Raw genomic sequence first — 19,090 nt, 5'->3', positions numbered from 1 at the left:
AATTTCCATAGAGACAAAAAGTAGATTAGTGGTTGCTAAGGGCTGGGAGTGGGCGATGGGGATTGATTGCTCATGGGTAAAGGGTGTTTAGTTGGGGGAGGGTGATGAAAATGTTCTTAAATTAGTAGTGATGTAGTCGTGCTGGTGGCACAACCTTGTGAATAAAGCTGACCGAATTCTACACTTCAGATAATACATTTTATGGTATATTAATTATATCTCAACTTAAAAAAATTGTAAAGCCTCTGAAAGTAGTACTGGCCATTAACATCACCTTTAACATTTTCTTGGGTCACTTTAGGATTAAGGACTGAGAAGAATGACCTTGGCAACTAGGAATAAGGGGTGTGGGGCACACAACTCAAAACGACATGCTCATCCCCAGCCACAAAACCCCACACAGTCTGAAGCAGGAAGGTCTTTCCAGGCGCTACAAAATTGTGTCCACAGTTATTTTCCTGGCAAACCATTTTCTTCAACAATATCCTTAATCTGCACACATACCACAAAGTTGAAATCAGTATAACTCCAGAATAAAGGCGGCAGGGGATATCCTACCTTTAATATTGTTTTGTTGTTCCAGCAATAATTTACTTATTGTTGAAAACCAACAATCTCTGATTTCTTTCGAAGCTGCCTGGAATTACAAATAAGAAAGCACTATGATTTTCAGATCCCTTGGAGAATAAATTGCATAAGACTTTAATACTCTGGGTGACCTTTCAGAAAATGAGATAGAAAACACTTGTTAAGCCAGGGGAACACAGCAGAGAAAGAGTGGAGGATACCTGTGGAGGAGGCTTGAACTTTACCTGAAGGATGTATTTCTCAAGTCCATTATGGTTGGCAATTTCAAACTTTTTGCTGCTCCCCCTTCCAAGTTGGTGAATTGAAAGTGTCATCAACTATTGTTAAAAAAATAAAAAGAAGAAAATTTTCAATACTCTTATTTCATTTTGAGAATTACCCACCAGACCCTCTATTCCTTTGCCCCTTGATAGCTGTCTTCTCCCATCCCGATTCCGTGTTTGCTGTTCTCTGGTAATGGTCCCAAGGAAGACAACTTCATCTGTGTTGATTGTTTCAGAGGACAACACAGACTATATCTTTCCAAATTTAGATCTGTAGCTTCAGGTTTTAAGCAAAGAGATCATCTATCATTTAACACTTAAGTACTTCATAAATCTCTGCATAACAATAACTGAACCAGTGTCCATTAAGAAACATACATAACAAATGCCACTATGAATAAATTAACAACTTGAAGTCACATGAGCACATGTGTGTGTGACAGACATCCCTAGGTGCAAAAGTTTCCTGTAAGGTCAGAGACAATGCTTAGGATGGGCACAGGCTCCTGACACTCTACTTCCCCCTGGGGAAGCTGCCTCCATTTATATGCAGAGATGCTTGGCTGGTAGAACATGAAATCCAATCCACACTCTAATCACCAAGTCTTTCATTCCTCCGCCTGGAGGAAAGAGGGTACTTTTCCTAATTAGTTTGCCCAGAGTCTGCTATAAGGTCCTACTCTTTACCTACCATGAAGGCACCTCCCAACCAGCCCCGACTGTCTCATGAGGTGTTGTAATCCCTGACCCTGGCATCAGACAAGCTTGGGTATAGATTCTAGCTCTGTTGTGTGGCATTTGGCAAGTTAATCACCTCTCTAAGCTTCAATTTCCTCATCTGTAAAGAGAGCAAGATCTCTGGCCATAGGGCTGTGCTGATCCCCAGGGACGACAGGACCCCTTTACCTTCAAGGACTTCTTAAAACTGTGATGAGGAATAAAGCCCTGGTCACTGGTCTCCGTTCGTATCTTACAGAACACTATTTCTCTCTCAAATAGGTAGATCTGCCTCTGACTGGGCTTAAATCGAATAAAATCCTTCATCTTATAACGATCCTTGTTAACTGTCCAGATGTTGAAAGAGTCACACAGCAACAGCTTGCCCAGCCCGCTGATGTCATCCTTTTGGAAACACAGATGCACACAAAGAGATGTCGTTGAATTTCTTGGCAGGGAAAGAACACTTAGGGGCCTATTCTCAAATTATAAAGCAGATTTATTTGAGGTTTACAATCTTAAAAGTGCCACTCAAGTTAATCTGACACTAAATCAAAGCCATAATTTTGGGACCTTCACTGAACAAGGCACCATTCAGTCATGTAAGCAAATAGTTTGATGTATAAGGTAATAAACACATGCTAGAAATACTGGGGCTAAAGATACTGGTACATGAATATTTTTGTTTTGTAGTTCCTTTTAGCTAACAGAATTCCATTTCCTCTTCTTTTTGTTAGATACATGGAAATCTTCTTAAAAGGGAAAAGAAGTTAAGTTTTTTACTATGTTCAGGAGAGGACAAATTTTTGCAGCATTATGAGCCCATGATGGTCCAGGTGCCCCATGTGCATTCTAACACCTGCTTCAAATCTGTTTGAACCTGAGAACCGAGATCTGTTCTAAAGGGAGAAGGCTTAGGGTAAACGTTGTAATGGAAAAGGTGATTATATTCAACTCTGTTTTTTTTTTTTTCCAGAGTGTGTGGACAGTGCAAAAACAAGGCCAAGAGACAGGTTTTTGGGTAAAGTTATTTGGCTCTAAGGGCACATACTTTGATGCCTTCCCCATCAACCAACAAGCCCACCTTTCTCATACATCAGGTTGAAGTCCAAATGAGGTGACTCCACTTTCTCTGGACACTCTCCAAAGACTAGTGGAGAGGGGTGAGCCCCTGACCCCAATAGCCCCATGTAATAAAGATTACAGAGAGCAAGCCCCAATCCCTGTCTGAACTGGAGAACTGAGGGGTAGGAAGTAAGCAGCAGAAGTCGTCAGTGTGAGATGCTTGTCATTCACATGGTGCAATGAAAGACAAGGAAGTGAAGCAATGAAGAAGGTGAGTCACTAAAAAGTATGTGAAAGAGGAAAAGACACTGATGGGACAGAATACACGGGGGCAGAGGGGAGAGGATAGTAAATATTTAGATATACCCAGGACACAGGTAAGACCCCAGTTTCTCCTGGCATAAGACACTAGACCTACTGTGAATTCTGGAATAGTCCATGACCTGCCTCTGCCATGGTTTGGATTCATCCCAAGGATTTCTGGTCAGTTTTTTCCAGTAATCCTGTCATTATCAGGGGTCATGAAAGGGAATCACTGGGTGTTCAGACCCACAAAAACACATGGGCTGCATGTGTTTTAGCTTGTCTTACATAAACTTTCTCAGGCCCATGCTGGTGATGGGATTGGATATCTAGATGCTCAATGCCCAGGGGTTGAAGGGGCCAGTGCTGTATGATGTTAATGCAGGGCAGGTGCATACACATGATCCTTAGCCAGGAGGCACGCTTGCATGGAGGCTACCTCACCTCCAAAGGGAAGCTAGAAGTGGGCTTCCTCTGAGCAGAACCAAGGGTGTGTTGCTCATATATGTCCATTCTTTCCAATCAGTCTGTAGTCTGTCTTAAGTCAGAGACCACATGCACAACCTCTTGTAGATACTTGTTCCTTGGAAAGTATTTATTCATTTATTGGCATTTAATGAGTAGTGTGTAAGTATGTGTGTGTGTGTGTGTGTGTGTGTGTGTGTGATCTAATTCAGTGATGCCCCATGTACTGGGTTGAAGAGTGTCTTCCAAAAAACTCATGTCCATCTAGAACCTCAGAATGTGGCCTTATTTGGAAATACAGTCTTTGCAAATAGAGTTAATGAGATCAAATTGGATTAAGGTGAGCCTAACCCAGAAACTGGTGTCTTTATAAGAAAACTGAAACACACACAGAGAGAAAACAGTCATGTGAGGACAAGTGAAACTGGAGTGACATAACTTTAAGTCAATGAATGACAGCCATTGCCAACAACCACAAAAGAAAAGCAAGAAAGAATTCTTTCCTAGAACTTCCAGATGGAGCATTGGCCCACCAACACCTTGATTTTGGTTCTTAGCCCCTGGACCTTGAAAGAAGAAAAGCCATATAATTTGTGGTGTTTTGTTATGGAGCTCTAGAAAATGAATATATCCTCAATCAGTTTTTTCCACCAGTGATATAATAGTGTGGGCATTACTTTGCTATGTTGAAGAATCTGGTGAATATGAGTCCAGAGATACAACAAAGGGGCTACCCCCAAACAAATAAGCAGGTGAAAAGTCAGACAGTCTTATCTATGTAGGGAATGATGGGAAATATGCTAGTAAATGCTACCTTTTTTAGGTGTGCACATTTTGTAGGTAAGAGCTCTGATATAAGAATTTCAAATGTGACTACATTGGCAAATGGAGAATCTGGCTGATAGAAAAGAGAGAAGCTAGTCTCCAGAAAGAGACTTCTTTAGGATGCTCAGGTTTTCATTCCTGGCATTGACAGTTGTATACTTTTTGCACAGAGAAGTAAGAAACACCCATGTAAATGAATCAGCACAAAGCCTGGTCCAGAAATAAAAAGCAGAAGATGTAGGATAGAGGTACCGATAATTACAACTACCACAAGTAAAGTTCTTCCTTCTTTTCCAACCAGACTAAATACCAAATAAGTCAAAGGTAGAACTTTTGTGCATCATGTACAATATACCAGGCATATTGCTAGTGCCATAATTATGATTTAATCTCCATTTTTTCCTTATTTAATTCCTTCATTATTCCACAACCATCCTTTGATATAGATGTCCTGAGGGTGGGGAAATGCACAGGGAAATTCCCTTCTCAGCCTTTTATCTGTAGCTTATACTATGATAAGAAAAATGAGAACTTAAACAAGAAATAAATGTCTGGCACTAGCCCATAATAAATTTGCAATAAAATAATACCTCTATTGAACTACATAAATTTGTTACAGAAAATAAAAATGTTTCATTCCACTTTCACTATTCAACTTTGGAACTTGTTCCTGGCAAGTCAGGATTTAAAAGGACACTAAACATACCACTATTTTATGCATTGGATTGAATAGAGGGGAAACTCTGTGTGTGTGTGCAAAATGGAAGGCAGTAAATTATATATCAGTGTCCCACAAAACAAACTTTGTTGAAAAAAATTTTTATGAATTATGGCAGAGAATGGTGGTGGTGGGTGTGATGTGATAACATACATCTGAAGAAGTGGGATTCTGTATCTCTAAATCATACAGTTTTGGAAACCACTGTTAGTGCAATAAAAATAGATAGATGTATTGTTCAAGCTTCCATGATTAAATTAAACTAAGAACTAATTGGGTGCATGCAACAGAGGAAAAAATGTAGATGCCAGAAAGGAATTTTTTTCTAGGTGTTTTAGTTATTAATTCATCCACTCAAGTACACTTTGGCCCCTGAGTTCCTGGTTTTTCCAGAGTGAATCAGTCTCAATTTCAGGATCCCGAGGAATACAACCCAAGATTCCTGAAAATGTGTAGGGGTTCCTTGGAATCTCGTAGCATTGGTTTGTTTGCTCACTGACTTAAGTTACTTTCCCCAGAGTCAAATTCCTTTAGCCTAGATCAATTCTTCAACTTTGCCTTTTGTGTGAATGTTCTAAGATTTGCTGTGGGACATACCGGACATCCACTGACTGCTGCCAGGTCCATAGCCAACTCACAGGACTTGATCAAATCCTCCACCATAGCCAGAGCTTGCTGGAGTTCAGCTGAGAATGCCAAATCCTTGGTCCTCTTTGGCCCATTCTGTAGAAACCAAATGTCTTGTTGAATATTAAAAGGTAAACCATCTACTAAGTGAAGAAAGCAAAAAGGTCAGAGATAAGGAGCCAGGGATCAGGAGCCAGCAGGAAGTGTCTGAAAAAGTGGGTACATTGATCTGTTTCCCTGTCCCCAAAGAGTGGTGGCTAAAGATATTTGCTGGTTTAAATATATGTTATATATACAAAAGCAAAATCATCCACCACACCTTCTGTACAGTGTATTAAAGAAAAATGAGGTTCATAAAATCATGGCAATGATATTCCTGCTGTACAGGAATACTGAGCATACTGAGCTTTTCTACAGCATGAAAAACTGGCCCCTTCACCTAGGCTGCTCTCTGTGTTACATCTTTACCACCAGGATCTATTGAAAAGCACAGTCTGGGACTACGGGTGCTTTGGTGGTGGGTGCACTTCCTGAAGGGGGAGGAACTATACTTCCTATACTAACAATATAAACCAACGACACGTCCATAAAAAAAAGGTTTTTAAAAGTCGAATATAAGCATCGTGTCTCTATATTCAATGTGAAAGTCTTATTCTTGTGGGTAAAATTCTAACACCATTCCAAGAGGAGGATATTTGTAAAAAATATTAACGGAGCAAGGAATGGGCTGTCCACAGAGGATTACTAATGATTTACATGTTTCATTTGCCTCTAACTCTTCCCCAACTCTGCCCTTCTGCCCTTCCCCGCCCTCCCACCCCCACATTCTATCACTATGAAGGAGGTAAGTCAATGTGGCCTGTACCTCCCAAACACAAAGACTCAGCATTAAGTGGAAAAGCAGAAACTGGCTAATTCAAGAGACCAACATTTTAATTATCACCACTGTGTGGGGATGATTGTTTCTGCTTGAAAGGTTTTTGCTAGGGTGTTGGTATCTTATTCCCCTGCTATCTATATAACATATTTATGTGTTATCTGGTAAATGCAAACAAAAGTTTTTTGATTCCTTCTAATTTTATTTTAACACAGCAATCTCTACAACAAAGGACAGATAGGTCTTTACTAACTCCCATGATAACTCCATCTATTTTTGTCTTCCATAACATGATGTAAGCAAAGGGATATATATATATATATATATATATATATATATATTTAAATATCTACACCAAAGCAGTGAAGATTAGCACCTTTGGATCAGAGATATGAGTGACAGTGTTGATGAATGGAGCAGCTCAGGCTGCCTCCAGTGAACAGTTAATCATGCATTTTTACCTTCTTACTCATAATAAATATCTTCAGTTCCTGATGAAAAACAATAACTCTCTCCTGAATTTATATCTTTGTAAATTCAGGCATCTTATACTTTACACTTAACATATAAAAACTCAGCTTTCTGTTAGGAGACTCAACTTCTCCTACTTCCTCTTCTTCCTATCAGCCTTCGTCCCCCAAATACATCAGATGTCTAGTTTCACATTGAATGATGTGAGTGGGCTCAGAAAAATCCTCATATGCACCTTCAAATCCCTCTAACAGGCTAGCTCCCCTTGCTATAAAATTATTACCTGTGCCTTGAGCTGCTTCTAATTTCAATGGGCAGGAGGGCATGCAAATGATTACTTCTTGAGACTCATGTCTCAAGTTTCTCTAGTAAAAAATAAAGTTCCATAGGAAACTTAAAAGAAATCCCACTGCTAAGCAACAAATTTCTTCCTAATCTGATGTAGTCATGATATCCTCCAAGGAAATTCTTTCACAAGCTCTCTCTCTCTCTCTCTCTCTCTCTCTCTCTCTCTCTCTCATACACACACACACACACACGGATGGGAACTGGGCATAATGCATACACATTAGCAATAATAAGAAGTACAAAGAAGTAAACATAAACATTTGTAATTCTACCATGCAGGAAAACCACAGTAGAGATTTTATCATATTTACTTCAGTCTTTTAAATGTTTGAATTATACACAGTCACTTATCTTTGTAGTCTTGTTAAAACATTTTTATGTGGAAGAAAATACATCACCAATAGTCCTGCTACAAATACCATCTTCAAAATTGTCTTTTAATTCTTTAGTCCTTTTATCTGACTAAGAATTATAGGATACTTACTATTTTGCAAAATTTAGACAATAAAGATCATAAAGAAGGAGAACAAAATCATGATGAATTCTCTCACCCATAGACAAACACCATTAATAGTTACATAAAGCATTTCATATTCAGTACCTTAATTGAACCTCCTTCAAGGTTGCCTGGAACTATCTCTAAATCCTCCGGAGACTCAAAATCCAGGAGACCCTGCATTAACCCAAAAGCATTGTTGAAGATAAAAAAGTAGAATGGCAACAAATCTACCATGTAAACTATCTCCAGCCAGTGCTAAACTAACATGATGTGTATGTAAGTTGCCTGTCACAGAGGGAAAGAATGAATGATATATTCAGCAGAGAGTTCTTTCCACTAACAAAATCATATTAGACACACTACTATAGGCTGTTTTTCCTCACCCAACAGCAAACATATCATGAACATTGTCCCATGACATGACATTATTTTAAAATAAGGTTTTTAATTGTGGCAGTGTTACATACTATGGGTAAATCATAATTGAGTAATACTCTCTCCTGTTAAACATTTAGGGTCAACAATTTTATATAATAATCATCATCTTTGTGATTTTCCTAAGGATAAACTCCTAGAAGGGGAATTGCCAGTGTTTGGAGTTTTCATGCAGATTCCCAAGCTCTTTAGTGAAGGTATGTATTCCCACCAGTCATGCATGAAAATTCATTTCACTAGCCCCTAGCCTGCACAGGCATTATCTTTTAACCAAAAATTGCCAATTGCATCAACAGAGCAATCCTACCTCACTGTTGTTTTAATTTGAAGTTTTCAATTAAGTATTGAAAGAGAACTCCAAAAAATATTTTCTATAAACATTTATTCTTTTGTAAATGATCTAATGCTTCATCAATCATTTCATTATTAATTTCAGCTTTCTTGAGGTGTAACTGCCATAAAATTGTTACCTATTTAAAGTATACATCGTTGTAATTTGATATATTTATTATACATATCTGATATATATACACACACACACACACACTGTGAGAGGATTACCCCCTCTAGTTAACACATTCACCACCTCATCACCTCATACATATATATATATGTATATGTATACACACATATATGTGTATACATATACATATATATATATATCTATATATCTGGTTTTTTAAGAATGCCTGAGTTCTATCCTCTTAGTAGATTTTAATGCTCTGACGCACCGTGATCTGCTATAGTCTCTGTGTTTTGCTCTAGATCCTCAAAGCTTATTCATCTTACAGCTGAAAGTTTGTACACTTGACCAATCTTTTCTTATTCATTCTTTAAAAAAAGCAGTAGTTTATTTAATCTTTTAAGAAGAAAGATAAATATACTTTTCTATGACATGAGCTGGATTACACGTGGAAAGCAGCATGACCACATATTCTAGAACATTCTTCTTGCAAGCAACATTTACAGTAAACAAATAATATACCATTTTAAAAATAATGCACAAGCCAATCTTAATCAAACTGTAGACAATAAAAATCCTTGCATTAAATTTGCTTTTTCTTTTTATTTTTTATATCATTGTTCATTTTTAAAAAATATTTGCTTCCCCCCACCCCCTCAGGTGTAGCCCCCCTAGGGTTTCCTTCCCCAATGCACCCGTGCACCATCACCTCAGTCCCCTGTGCTCCCCTCTCCCTCCCTCCGATCCCTCTCCCTCCTCATCCTCTGCAGTATGTCTCTGATTTATAATTGTCTGTTTTTGCTTTGTTGTGTTTTGTACTGTTATTATTATTTTACACTGATGTCTTATTTGGTTCCCCTATATTCCTGCTATAAGTGAAACCATCCGATATTTTTCTTTTTCCTTCTGGCTTATTTCACTGAGCATAATTCCTTCTAGTTCCATCCACATTGCTGCGAATGGCATGAGTTTATCTTTTGTTTCCATAAATCACTGATGGTATTTGCCAGAAATCTCGACCTCACTGAAAGTGAACTCCTATTGTCCTCAAATGCATCCATCTCTAATATATGCTGAATTAATAATATATTAATATTGTGTAATCAACTTGCTTTGACTCATTAGGCATTATGTACTCAAAAAACTCTTTGTGAGTACATAATGTTAATTTAATTTCATAATATCTGTTAATTTCATAATATCTCAAATAAGATATTAAACATTTCCTAGATACCATCTCTTTCTGTGATTAATTTCCATGAATTCATTATTAAGCTTGCTGACTATTTGCCACGTATCTTGTTAATATATTTTCCCCAGTTTTTCATGCACCTTTATTTTTAATGGTATAATCTATTATTCTTTTCTTTTTTACTTAGAAACGCTTTCCCACAACAGGAACCCAAGATCCTGTCTAAAGTATGGGGTAACATCCTCAGGGGTCTTGGTTCCCATTAATCCAACATCCATGCTCTTTCGAAGAAGTTGATGACAGGAACTGTGGAGTGAGCTCTGGTCATCAGGCAGGAGAACCCTACAGACGTCTTCCTTTCTTTCCAGGTGTGCCAATGGTTTAAACTTGTTCTGGGCACAAAGTAAGCACACCTATGGGAAAACTGGTCGCCTTGAGTAGCCTCCATGGTTTTGCACAGACTCCCAAGGAATATTTTACAGTGATTGTTTTCTCAGAGAAATGAAGCTAACAAAAATCTTCTAAGGCTTTTTAAAATATGTATTACCTCATTGAATGCTCCCCGAAAGCATTCCAAGAAAGTACTACTACTTCACAGATGAGGAACCTGAAGCAGAGAGAGGGTAAGTGACTTGGCCTAATTTCACACAGCCTGGAAGCATTGGCATCTGGATCCACAGGTCCACTCCAGGGACATCGAACTCACAAGTCTGGTTTCTAATGACCATGTCTTAAAGTGCTTGCTTTATGTTCAGAATGTGGTACAGAACTTAGTTGTCCACCTTTGTTCTCTGGGAAAACTTAAACCCTTCAGTACATGGGGCAGCCTGGGGGAGCCAAGACCACCACTTGGGTCCTGCTTGCTCCTCACTGCGTGGAGGGGTTGGACTTCCAAAGCTCAGATGACAGTACAGAAGTGATGGTCAGAGGAATATGAGGCCCTAGGCAAGCTTGGTATCAGAAGATGCTCACAGAAACCACTCAGAAAGAGCAGTATGTCATTATCCTCATTCAAACATTGGTGTGATATCTCTGTGTAGAGAACACAGCTGTACGTTTCGGGAAGCTTCCCTCAGGTCAACACCGAGGGAGATTGTTACGCATGTGCACTACTCACTCACCCCTCACAGCACTGTGACAGAGCAGGCTCAAGAGTCTTCCTTTTATGTTTGAGAAAGCCAAGGTCTAGGAGGTCCAGCAATCACACAACTGGTGCGGCAGCTGGCCCAGCGGAGACTATTACTGCTAGAGTGAAACTGAAAGGGGTAACTTCCTGAGGGCATGAGCTTAGCCTCCTGAGTTCACTCAGTTTCCTCACACTCCAAAGCCTTCCTGGTATATCAGACTGAGGAGATCAAAGAAACACATATGGGAAGGTACCCAGTCAACAGCAGGGACTTGTTTTCCATTTATTCTGCTTTTAGTAGCTAGAGCTACTCATAAAGGCTAATTCAAAATACAACTCAGAGTAGACCAAACCTTTCTCTCAGCTCACATGTAGGAAACATCAAATTCTGTTGTGGCTATGCTGTCAAACAGAGAAAACCACTTAAGGGTTCCACAGAAAAACGTTCATTCTGTTATGCTGCTCTGGAAAAAGGCCTTAGATCTAATCATGGAGGTAGTTGTTGCAAAAGAATAAAAGACTCCAGTTTTGCCTTCTCCCTTCCATTTTTTCAGTGCCCATAAAATAACGACTTCGGGATAAATCTTTTCTGAAGTTCTTGCCTCATCTATAAAGTGGAGCAGATGAGATCGTATCTGTCTTACACGAGAGCAGAGGCTCTGGCTGCCTTCCCACCAGCTCAGCTGCCAGCAATGTGGCTGCCTCCTTCTTTCCCACTTTGCTCCCAAGGGCCCCTCTCTCCTCCCCTAAGCCAAGCTCCTGAGAGATTCATATCCTGGGTTGCACGTTCAACTAGCCAGACTTGAAGGTCCCTTTCAATTCTATCATTCTCTGCTCTCTTTCTCACTGAAGAGTGCTGATTTAGACTGGCAGGACAGAAAATTCCTGAAGGATGGACATATTTTTACATTTGGAAGATGAAGTCTTAATTCTACAAGTCGAAAGAAAAAAGCAACTTAGCACAGTGTCTGTTTCCAAACAAAATACCCTCTCGTTGACCTTACCTTCAACAGCGACTGGTATTTTATAAGCCTCTGGCTTGGTCCTCTAAGATACTTAAAAAGGGGAGAATTGTGATCCAATTGGCGCTGGCACACCTTTAAAGGCCAAACAGAAACAACATAAAGCAAAACTAACAACACACACAGAGAACAAAAGTCGGGGAATTTAAATACAAGAGATGAAACGGGCTCTCCATGGACGTGGGGTTGACTGCTTTTTATTCTTCAGGAACAGTGTGCAAAATTAGAGAAAAGGGGCAGGGTGGCTTGGCTGGTATTTAACAGTGGTCGGGGAATCAGGACCATTCATTTATTTTAGAAAGCAAGTCCACTAGAGGACAAGGGGCATTTCAAAAACTTCTGAAAAGGAGGCAGCCCTGACTTTGAGTTGGAGGCTGGGGTCTATTCAGGTCATTTTGAGTCTGGAGGTAGATGCTAGCTTATTGATAACATTCCAGGGAAACCCAGTGAAGGGCCTTTTTGACTTTGTTCTACTTTTGCAACACCATCCTAGCGAGGATTCTGGTTTTCACACCAGCCTTTAGCTGTTCCTCACAGGCCTGTCCCATAGACACATAGTTTTGAAACTTCCAATGTGTGCTTTCAAGATGGGGGATAATGTTAATAAACCCCAATGTCACATTCCTCTGCCTCGTTCATATTTTTGATTTCTTTAAAAATGTGGTGTGCATAAACATTGTCCAGGGAAAACAATTTGTGGGAGATTCTGTGAACTCAATGTTACCCCAAAATAGGCGCAGTCTTGACATTCTTGCCAGATTGCCCTGGCTCGGGGCAGATTCTTATGGTATTTAAAATATATTTGAAGATCTTCTTTCTGAGTGAGAAAAAATTAGAACAAATTAATCAGGTGGTATTTTTCAGTAGTGGACAGGATTATAGTTTATTCATTCATTCAACAATTCGGAATATTTCCAATGTGTAAGGAACTGGGGATGCATGATGGGTGGGGTGAGTGTGTGATGGGGAAGTAGAGAGCAGGTTATAAATGATTATGAGTGATCAGTACTAAACACAGACATGAATGGAATGTGGTGGGAGCTGTTCTAGGACTCCGGTAAGTACATAAGTGAATTCATGGACAGCAGTAGGTTTCTATTTTTACTCTTCCTACTCTTTATCCAGGCAACAATATCATCCCAAAATTGTTCTGCCCTCTCCTTATTACAATTGTCATGGTGACAATTCTAGGGGGAAAAATTTTTTAAGAAACAACCAAAAGATAATCACACCCCAGAGGAAAAATGTGGTAGTCTGGACAAAATAATACAGAGTTAAGTCTTTCGGGCAAAGCAGCAAGCTCTGCTCAGTCCTCATCTTCAACCTGCCACACAAGGCTCAGACAAAAACATTCTATCACTGTCTCAAAACTAGTGCAGTGTGATGCATAGTCTCATAGCACCACAGACCTTAAGAGGTGGACACACATCTACTGACATCCCAATTAGAAAGGGTACCCCAAGGTAGTGGAGTCAGCTTGGCAGCTTCCTGAGGAAAGCCTGATCCACTGCTGCTGGACTCAGCACAGAGCCCAGGCTGCTCTGGTGGGGAGGCTTTGGGCACCTTCTTTGTGGAATTCAATCCTCCTGCTCAGCTCAATTCTTAATGTTGCTTACGTGGACTTGGATGACATCAACTATGTCACTGCTATAGTGAAAGATGTCCAGTCCTGTAGTGCTTGCCTTCTTCTGATGGATGATAAGTGGTCATTTCACTACAAGAACTACAGCAATTCTGTACTTTGCTACTGTCTCCAGGAAAAATTACACACACACGTACACACACACATGCACACCACACACACAAACACACTTAGGAAGAAAGATGGGCCTTGAGAAATGTTGTCAGACTGGTTAAGGACTCGGATAATAACTCAGAGCTTAACAATAATAAATCTATTATTCATTCATTCACTGAAGAACAAACTTTTGAGCACCTTTGATGCTTTAGGCACTGTGCTAGTCCATTTATTAAACTCAGTGACTCCATAGGATAGCAGCTTACATATGGGGACACTGCTGGATACTGGAGGCCAGGCTTGAAAAACAAATTGATTAAGGCATCTCACCCACATTTGATCTGTTTGTGCATGAAGCAATCAGTCTTTAGCTGCTAAAAGAATTCAAGTTTTCACTGTTTTCATACTCACCCACCCAAGGAATCTCAGTAGCTGGAAAAGCCCACCACCCAGTAGAATATCCTCAACAGTGAGTCATCTTTCCCCCAATTCTCCCAGTAACAGAGAGGGACCTGGCTCCTTTGGTGGATGCTGAGCTGAAACCTGCATTCTTGAAAGCTTCACCCCTTGCTCCTGTGTCTACACTCTGAGCAGCACAGAACATTTCAGCCTTCAAATACTAAATTGTTCTTTAGTCCAAAATTCCTTAGAATAAGGATGCTCACTAACTAGCAGCATATGAAAGTGCTAGATGCCCCCTATTTCCTTATAGGATAATTAGGAGGCTAAAAAGTTGCTGCCCAAAACTTAAATTCACACAGGAAGACAGGATTGCTATTAGATTAGGACTGTGAGTGCCAGTGGTAGATGGTCCAAGTTCAGCTCTTGGTTTGTTAATTTCAAACAGTATGGCCTGAGGTCAATTACTTAACCTTCCTATACTTCAGTTCCCTCATCTTTTAAGTGGGTTTAGAGCAATAGTCAATTCCCATGATAATCGAGAGATTAAATGAGATGATGTAGAGATACTTTTCATCAAATGCCCACTACATGCAGAGTACCCAACAAATCGCAGCTATTGTTAAGCAATTTTTAACTTGTCAAATCCTTCTGCATGCATTATTTTGATTTCCACAACACCTTTACTTATTGGTTTTAAGCTTAATATTTGGAGGAGGAAAATGAGACTCCAAGAATTTAAGTGACTTACTTGAGGTCATACAGCTAACAAGTAGATTGACTTAGATAAGAAGTTACGTGCCCTGAGTTGATCCAATGGTTCTTCCCATTGCTCCATGTGAAATCTCAGAGCAAATTGAACTCAGAGTAAACTACTGACAAATGTTACACTTGATCCAAGCTTGATCTCTGGGGCAGCCTTTCCCCAGATGCAGCAAGCTATAGATTCTAAATGAAAACACTTGGCCAGAGCAATTTTTCAAAATTTAATTTCATGATTAGTGGAATTCTGCAAATATTAAGAAAAGGTAAACTGCTGTATAAACAAAGGGTGCTGGGCCTGCTTTATTAATGAACAAGTTCAAGTCTTTGTATAGTGGCAGCCAGTTTCTTCAAGGATTCTTAAACAACTGTCATTTTTATTACTTTATTTGGCTCAAAGTAAAAGCTTTGTGCTCGATAAGTTATTACTTGTATTTTGCCTCCAACATCATAAATCATATAGAATTATATGCAGGGTTTGTCAATGATCTCTAAGGTTCTTCACAATGTGGGATACCATCAAAACCTTCATAAAACCTTAGAAGAACTCTTCTGAGAAAGAATGCTTTGTCAGGAATTCTCTGACCATTTCATCATATTTGGACAATTTTTAATTGATAATATTCATCTTTCCCCATGGGAATTAGGTCTTCTTCTCATTCAACAATTTTAAAATGCCTGCAATAATGACACAAGTGATAATAAAATATTTCTATACTCTGAAATTAGATTTCACATTGGTGGTTTGATAAGTATTAAAATGCCAAGTAGTATAAAACACTATATTATAATATTATGGGCTCTGGTGGTTATATATCATAACAACCTATATTACATTAGTATATTGTACTTAGATCGTTACTCACACAGCATATTATAATTAATAATGCAATAATGGTCACACAAGAAGGAAATTAATCAGATTAAATATAACATAGTTTGTGGTATATTTTGAATTTCAGCACTTGATGAAGAACCTATGATGAGGCTGATGGAAAGCCCATAGGGAGTCATGGAAGGGACCTTCTAAACCAGGTCAGAACGATGAGGGCTGCAGGCTGCTTCTCTGCTGTGTCAAGTACCTTGAATCCTGGCAATTTTTGCTTGTTTTCAGTTTATCACAAGTTTTGCACTTAGACTTATCAGTCATATTTGGGTTGCTTAGATTTTTTTTTAAGTTGTTTGATCTGATGTCTCAGACTCACAAAAGGCAAAACAAGGAAGAGAATGAAAAGAAGGGCTAGTGGGATAGAAGAAATGCAAAACACTTTGAAAGGAGAGGGCACCAGGATCATCTGCCTAGTCCTCCTAAAGGGAAGAAAGCATGGTGGGGCGTGATATCAGATAAAGTACTTCTCTGTGCCAGCAACTGGGAAACACCACTGGCCCAAACACTCATTTATTGCCCAAAGTACAAAAGGAGAGCCTGAAAGAAGGAAGGAATATCTGTATGGTAGGAAGAGGGGTTAGTCAGAGGCTTGGTGTTGAGGCAACTTTACAGCTTGCATACTTGTAGGGTAAAGAAAATATCAGGCTTTTCTGCCCTCCCGCCATCAGGATAGATGATGGATCCTTGTCCTGAATGCATGCCTGATGGCGGGCACCTGGAATAGGGTGTGGGCATAGATGGGATTCAGGTAGATGGGATTCAGCTGAGCTAAGACTGTGCTTTTTAAGGGCGGCGTCACGGGGGGACGCCAGCAGCAGCAGCAGCAGCAGCCGCCGAAGCAGAAGCAGAACGAACGCCAGAGAGCCCAGATAAAGTAAAGACTTGCTGGGGGCTGGGAGGCCTGCCCCCAGCCAGCACCCCTGCCTGCCATATGCCTGGTGAACCCCAATAAAAAACCTGCAAAACTACTGAGGACTCTGACTCCTCCTTTACCCGGTCTGCATGGGATCAGAAAACCTGCACTGTGTCCTGTCCTGCCCTTACAATACTAAACAGTAGAGAAGGTAGAGATTTAGAATATACTACCCCCTCACCCCATGCTGTAAAAAACAAAATGAAAGAAAATACATTTTTTTGAGATTTTTAATTTAACATCAAAACTTCTCCTCTGGAGAGTGGTAATACAAGTTTAGTGAAGAATTTCCACCTGTTGTGTGATTCTTCTTCCAAAACATTTAGCTTCCTCATTCAAAGGTGCATCAACTACTTTGAGGGACACAGGAAGCCAGTGTTCCATTTTTTCAGGCTTTGCAAGTAGCTTGTAAGTCGCTCCCACCTATGGGTTCACTTGATTCATCTCACACCAGGTGAATTACTACAAAGGACTGCTGTGTTGCACTCAAGAGGTAGATATAAATGTTCAGATTATGGGTGTTTCTATGTGCCCTTGCCACTTACACAGAAAATTATGAGCTGACTTTAATTACATGGTTATTTCAATTTATTAGGAGCACAGACTTACTCTCTTGAGAAAGCAACGTGCCAGAAGTTCAGGGTTTTCAGTGCACTTTTCTAATTCTTTTAGAAAAGTCCTAGGGAAAGAAAAGATAATAATGCTTCAGGTTTTTTGTTTTTAAACATGTACAGGGTTCACTTTTTTTAAGTCAAATCACATAAAGATTTGGGAGGAACCCAAAAAATGCTGTTCTGCAGGCTTTTCTGCTTTTGACTCATTTCTAACACACTGATTTAGATGAAAAAGTTGTGTTCTGTGACATTACTAGGATTCCCTGAAACCACCCCCAGCTGTTCTGATCATTCTGAGCACTAGCCAGAGTCCGTCCGTATGTACTTGATGCTGCCTGCTACAAGATACTCCTGTTAGTAAGAATCGCTGCTCTGGCTGCTGTTAGAACTAATATCATAAGCTAGCTAAACAATATCTCATTTAATCCCCCATCAAACTTGCAAGATAGGGTTTCATAAATATGAAACCTGAGGCTCAAAGAGGTTGAATAACATCTACAGGGAAAGTAGCAGAAAATAGGATTTCCATTTCAGTCTGTGTCTGACCAATGGACAAGAGATGTGGTCAGGAAACATTTCACCAAGTAATCTTTTCCCTTTCATCAATCAGGTGTGTGATGTTGGGGTCATTATAGTGTAGTAAAGTGAATAAATAGACTACCGTCTCCTCTTCTGTAAAAATAAAGGGCTAGAAGATAATTTCCAAAGTCTCTTCTTCCTCGAGGTCTCCAGGACTCAAGACTCAACTAGCTCTGGGCTATAAAGCACAGCTTGTTTGACCAGTTAGCACTTCTAACACCCTCCTTCCCGGTACTACCCACCCACTGATCGTAAGTCAGTGGATACGTGTTTTGATTATCTTCCTGTTCCCAGTGGTGACCGCAATCCCCATGGATATTAATAAATATTGCTCAATAAATATTGATGCATTCAGAGATATTAAGCAAAGGAATATACAAATAATTATATTAATGCCTGACACCTACTACATCCTCAATTAATGTCTTTTCATTTCTTTTTCAGGGATCCAGTGGTGCTTCTCCCCTCCTTCTCATCCCCATCCCAACTCAACCCAACCCACTGATTCTGGGCCACTTGCTTAAACCTGAAAATGCTTAAGCCCTTGCATCCCCAAATCCCACCAGTCTGATTTCTGTCCCTCTCCTAATTTCCATTTCCTTAGTAAATCTGAATTATTATCTACCTGTTGTGAAATTCATAAAGTTCTCTAATATTCCCAAAGAGCAAGTCCTTGTTATTCTGAAGAACATCTGGAATCAGATGCTTTAGCCAAATAAAATCCATTGGCGTGATATATCCCTGCAGAGATGGAAGCAAGGTAGGTTTTACAGGTAGGAACATATAAGACATGATCTGAATTAGTTATTCCAGGGACCAAAGCTTTAATGACATAATTGGGAAATACAGCACACATATTTCCTGGAAATTATTCCACCAAAGACTTTCTTTTGATATCAATTTTTTCACGTGTCCATCTTCAGAAGATAGTGTAATAACAATAACAGAATAGTACTTTTCAGAAGAACAAATATATTTCTAAGTGGCTATGTTATAAACGTCAAGTGTGAAAAAAGGGAAAGAACTTATCCATCATTTTATGAGTTGATGCAACTACTATGTTTATTATATTTCCTTTTTGACTTTTAAAAACCTTATTTTATAAGGTTATAACCATGTGCATATATAATTCTGTAGTCTGCTTTACATGTACCTTTTAGACTCTGCTAACAAATTTCTACATATATTATTT

General features: G+C 39.5%; 1 protein-coding gene across 1 annotated transcript in view; it reads right to left on the bottom strand.

Moving 5' to 3' along the window:
* The window catches only part of MCF2L2 (MCF.2 cell line derived transforming sequence-like 2), a gene marked incomplete at both ends in the record, with an annotated part of 189,158 nt that overhangs the window by 18,741 nt on the left and 151,327 nt on the right, over positions 1–19,090 (bottom strand). Inside the window, 9 exons of the mRNA XM_084232714.1 lie at positions 559–637; positions 813–905; positions 1,758–1,973; positions 5,542–5,667; positions 7,869–7,940; positions 11,987–12,079; positions 12,729–12,821; positions 17,315–17,384; positions 18,524–18,639. Coding sequence (XP_084088840.1) covers positions 559–637; positions 813–905; positions 1,758–1,973; positions 5,542–5,667; positions 7,869–7,940; positions 11,987–12,079; positions 12,729–12,821; positions 17,315–17,384; positions 18,524–18,639 — 958 coding nt within the window. The remainder of the gene's footprint in view (positions 1–558; positions 638–812; positions 906–1,757; positions 1,974–5,541; positions 5,668–7,868; positions 7,941–11,986; positions 12,080–12,728; positions 12,822–17,314; positions 17,385–18,523; positions 18,640–19,090) is intronic.

The sequence above is a fragment of the Talpa europaea genome (assembly GCF_964194135.1).
Source record: "Talpa europaea genome assembly, chromosome: 4".
Lineage (NCBI taxonomy): Eukaryota > Metazoa > Chordata > Mammalia > Eulipotyphla > Talpidae > Talpa > Talpa europaea.
This window is presented reverse-complemented; position numbering and strand designations above follow the sequence as displayed.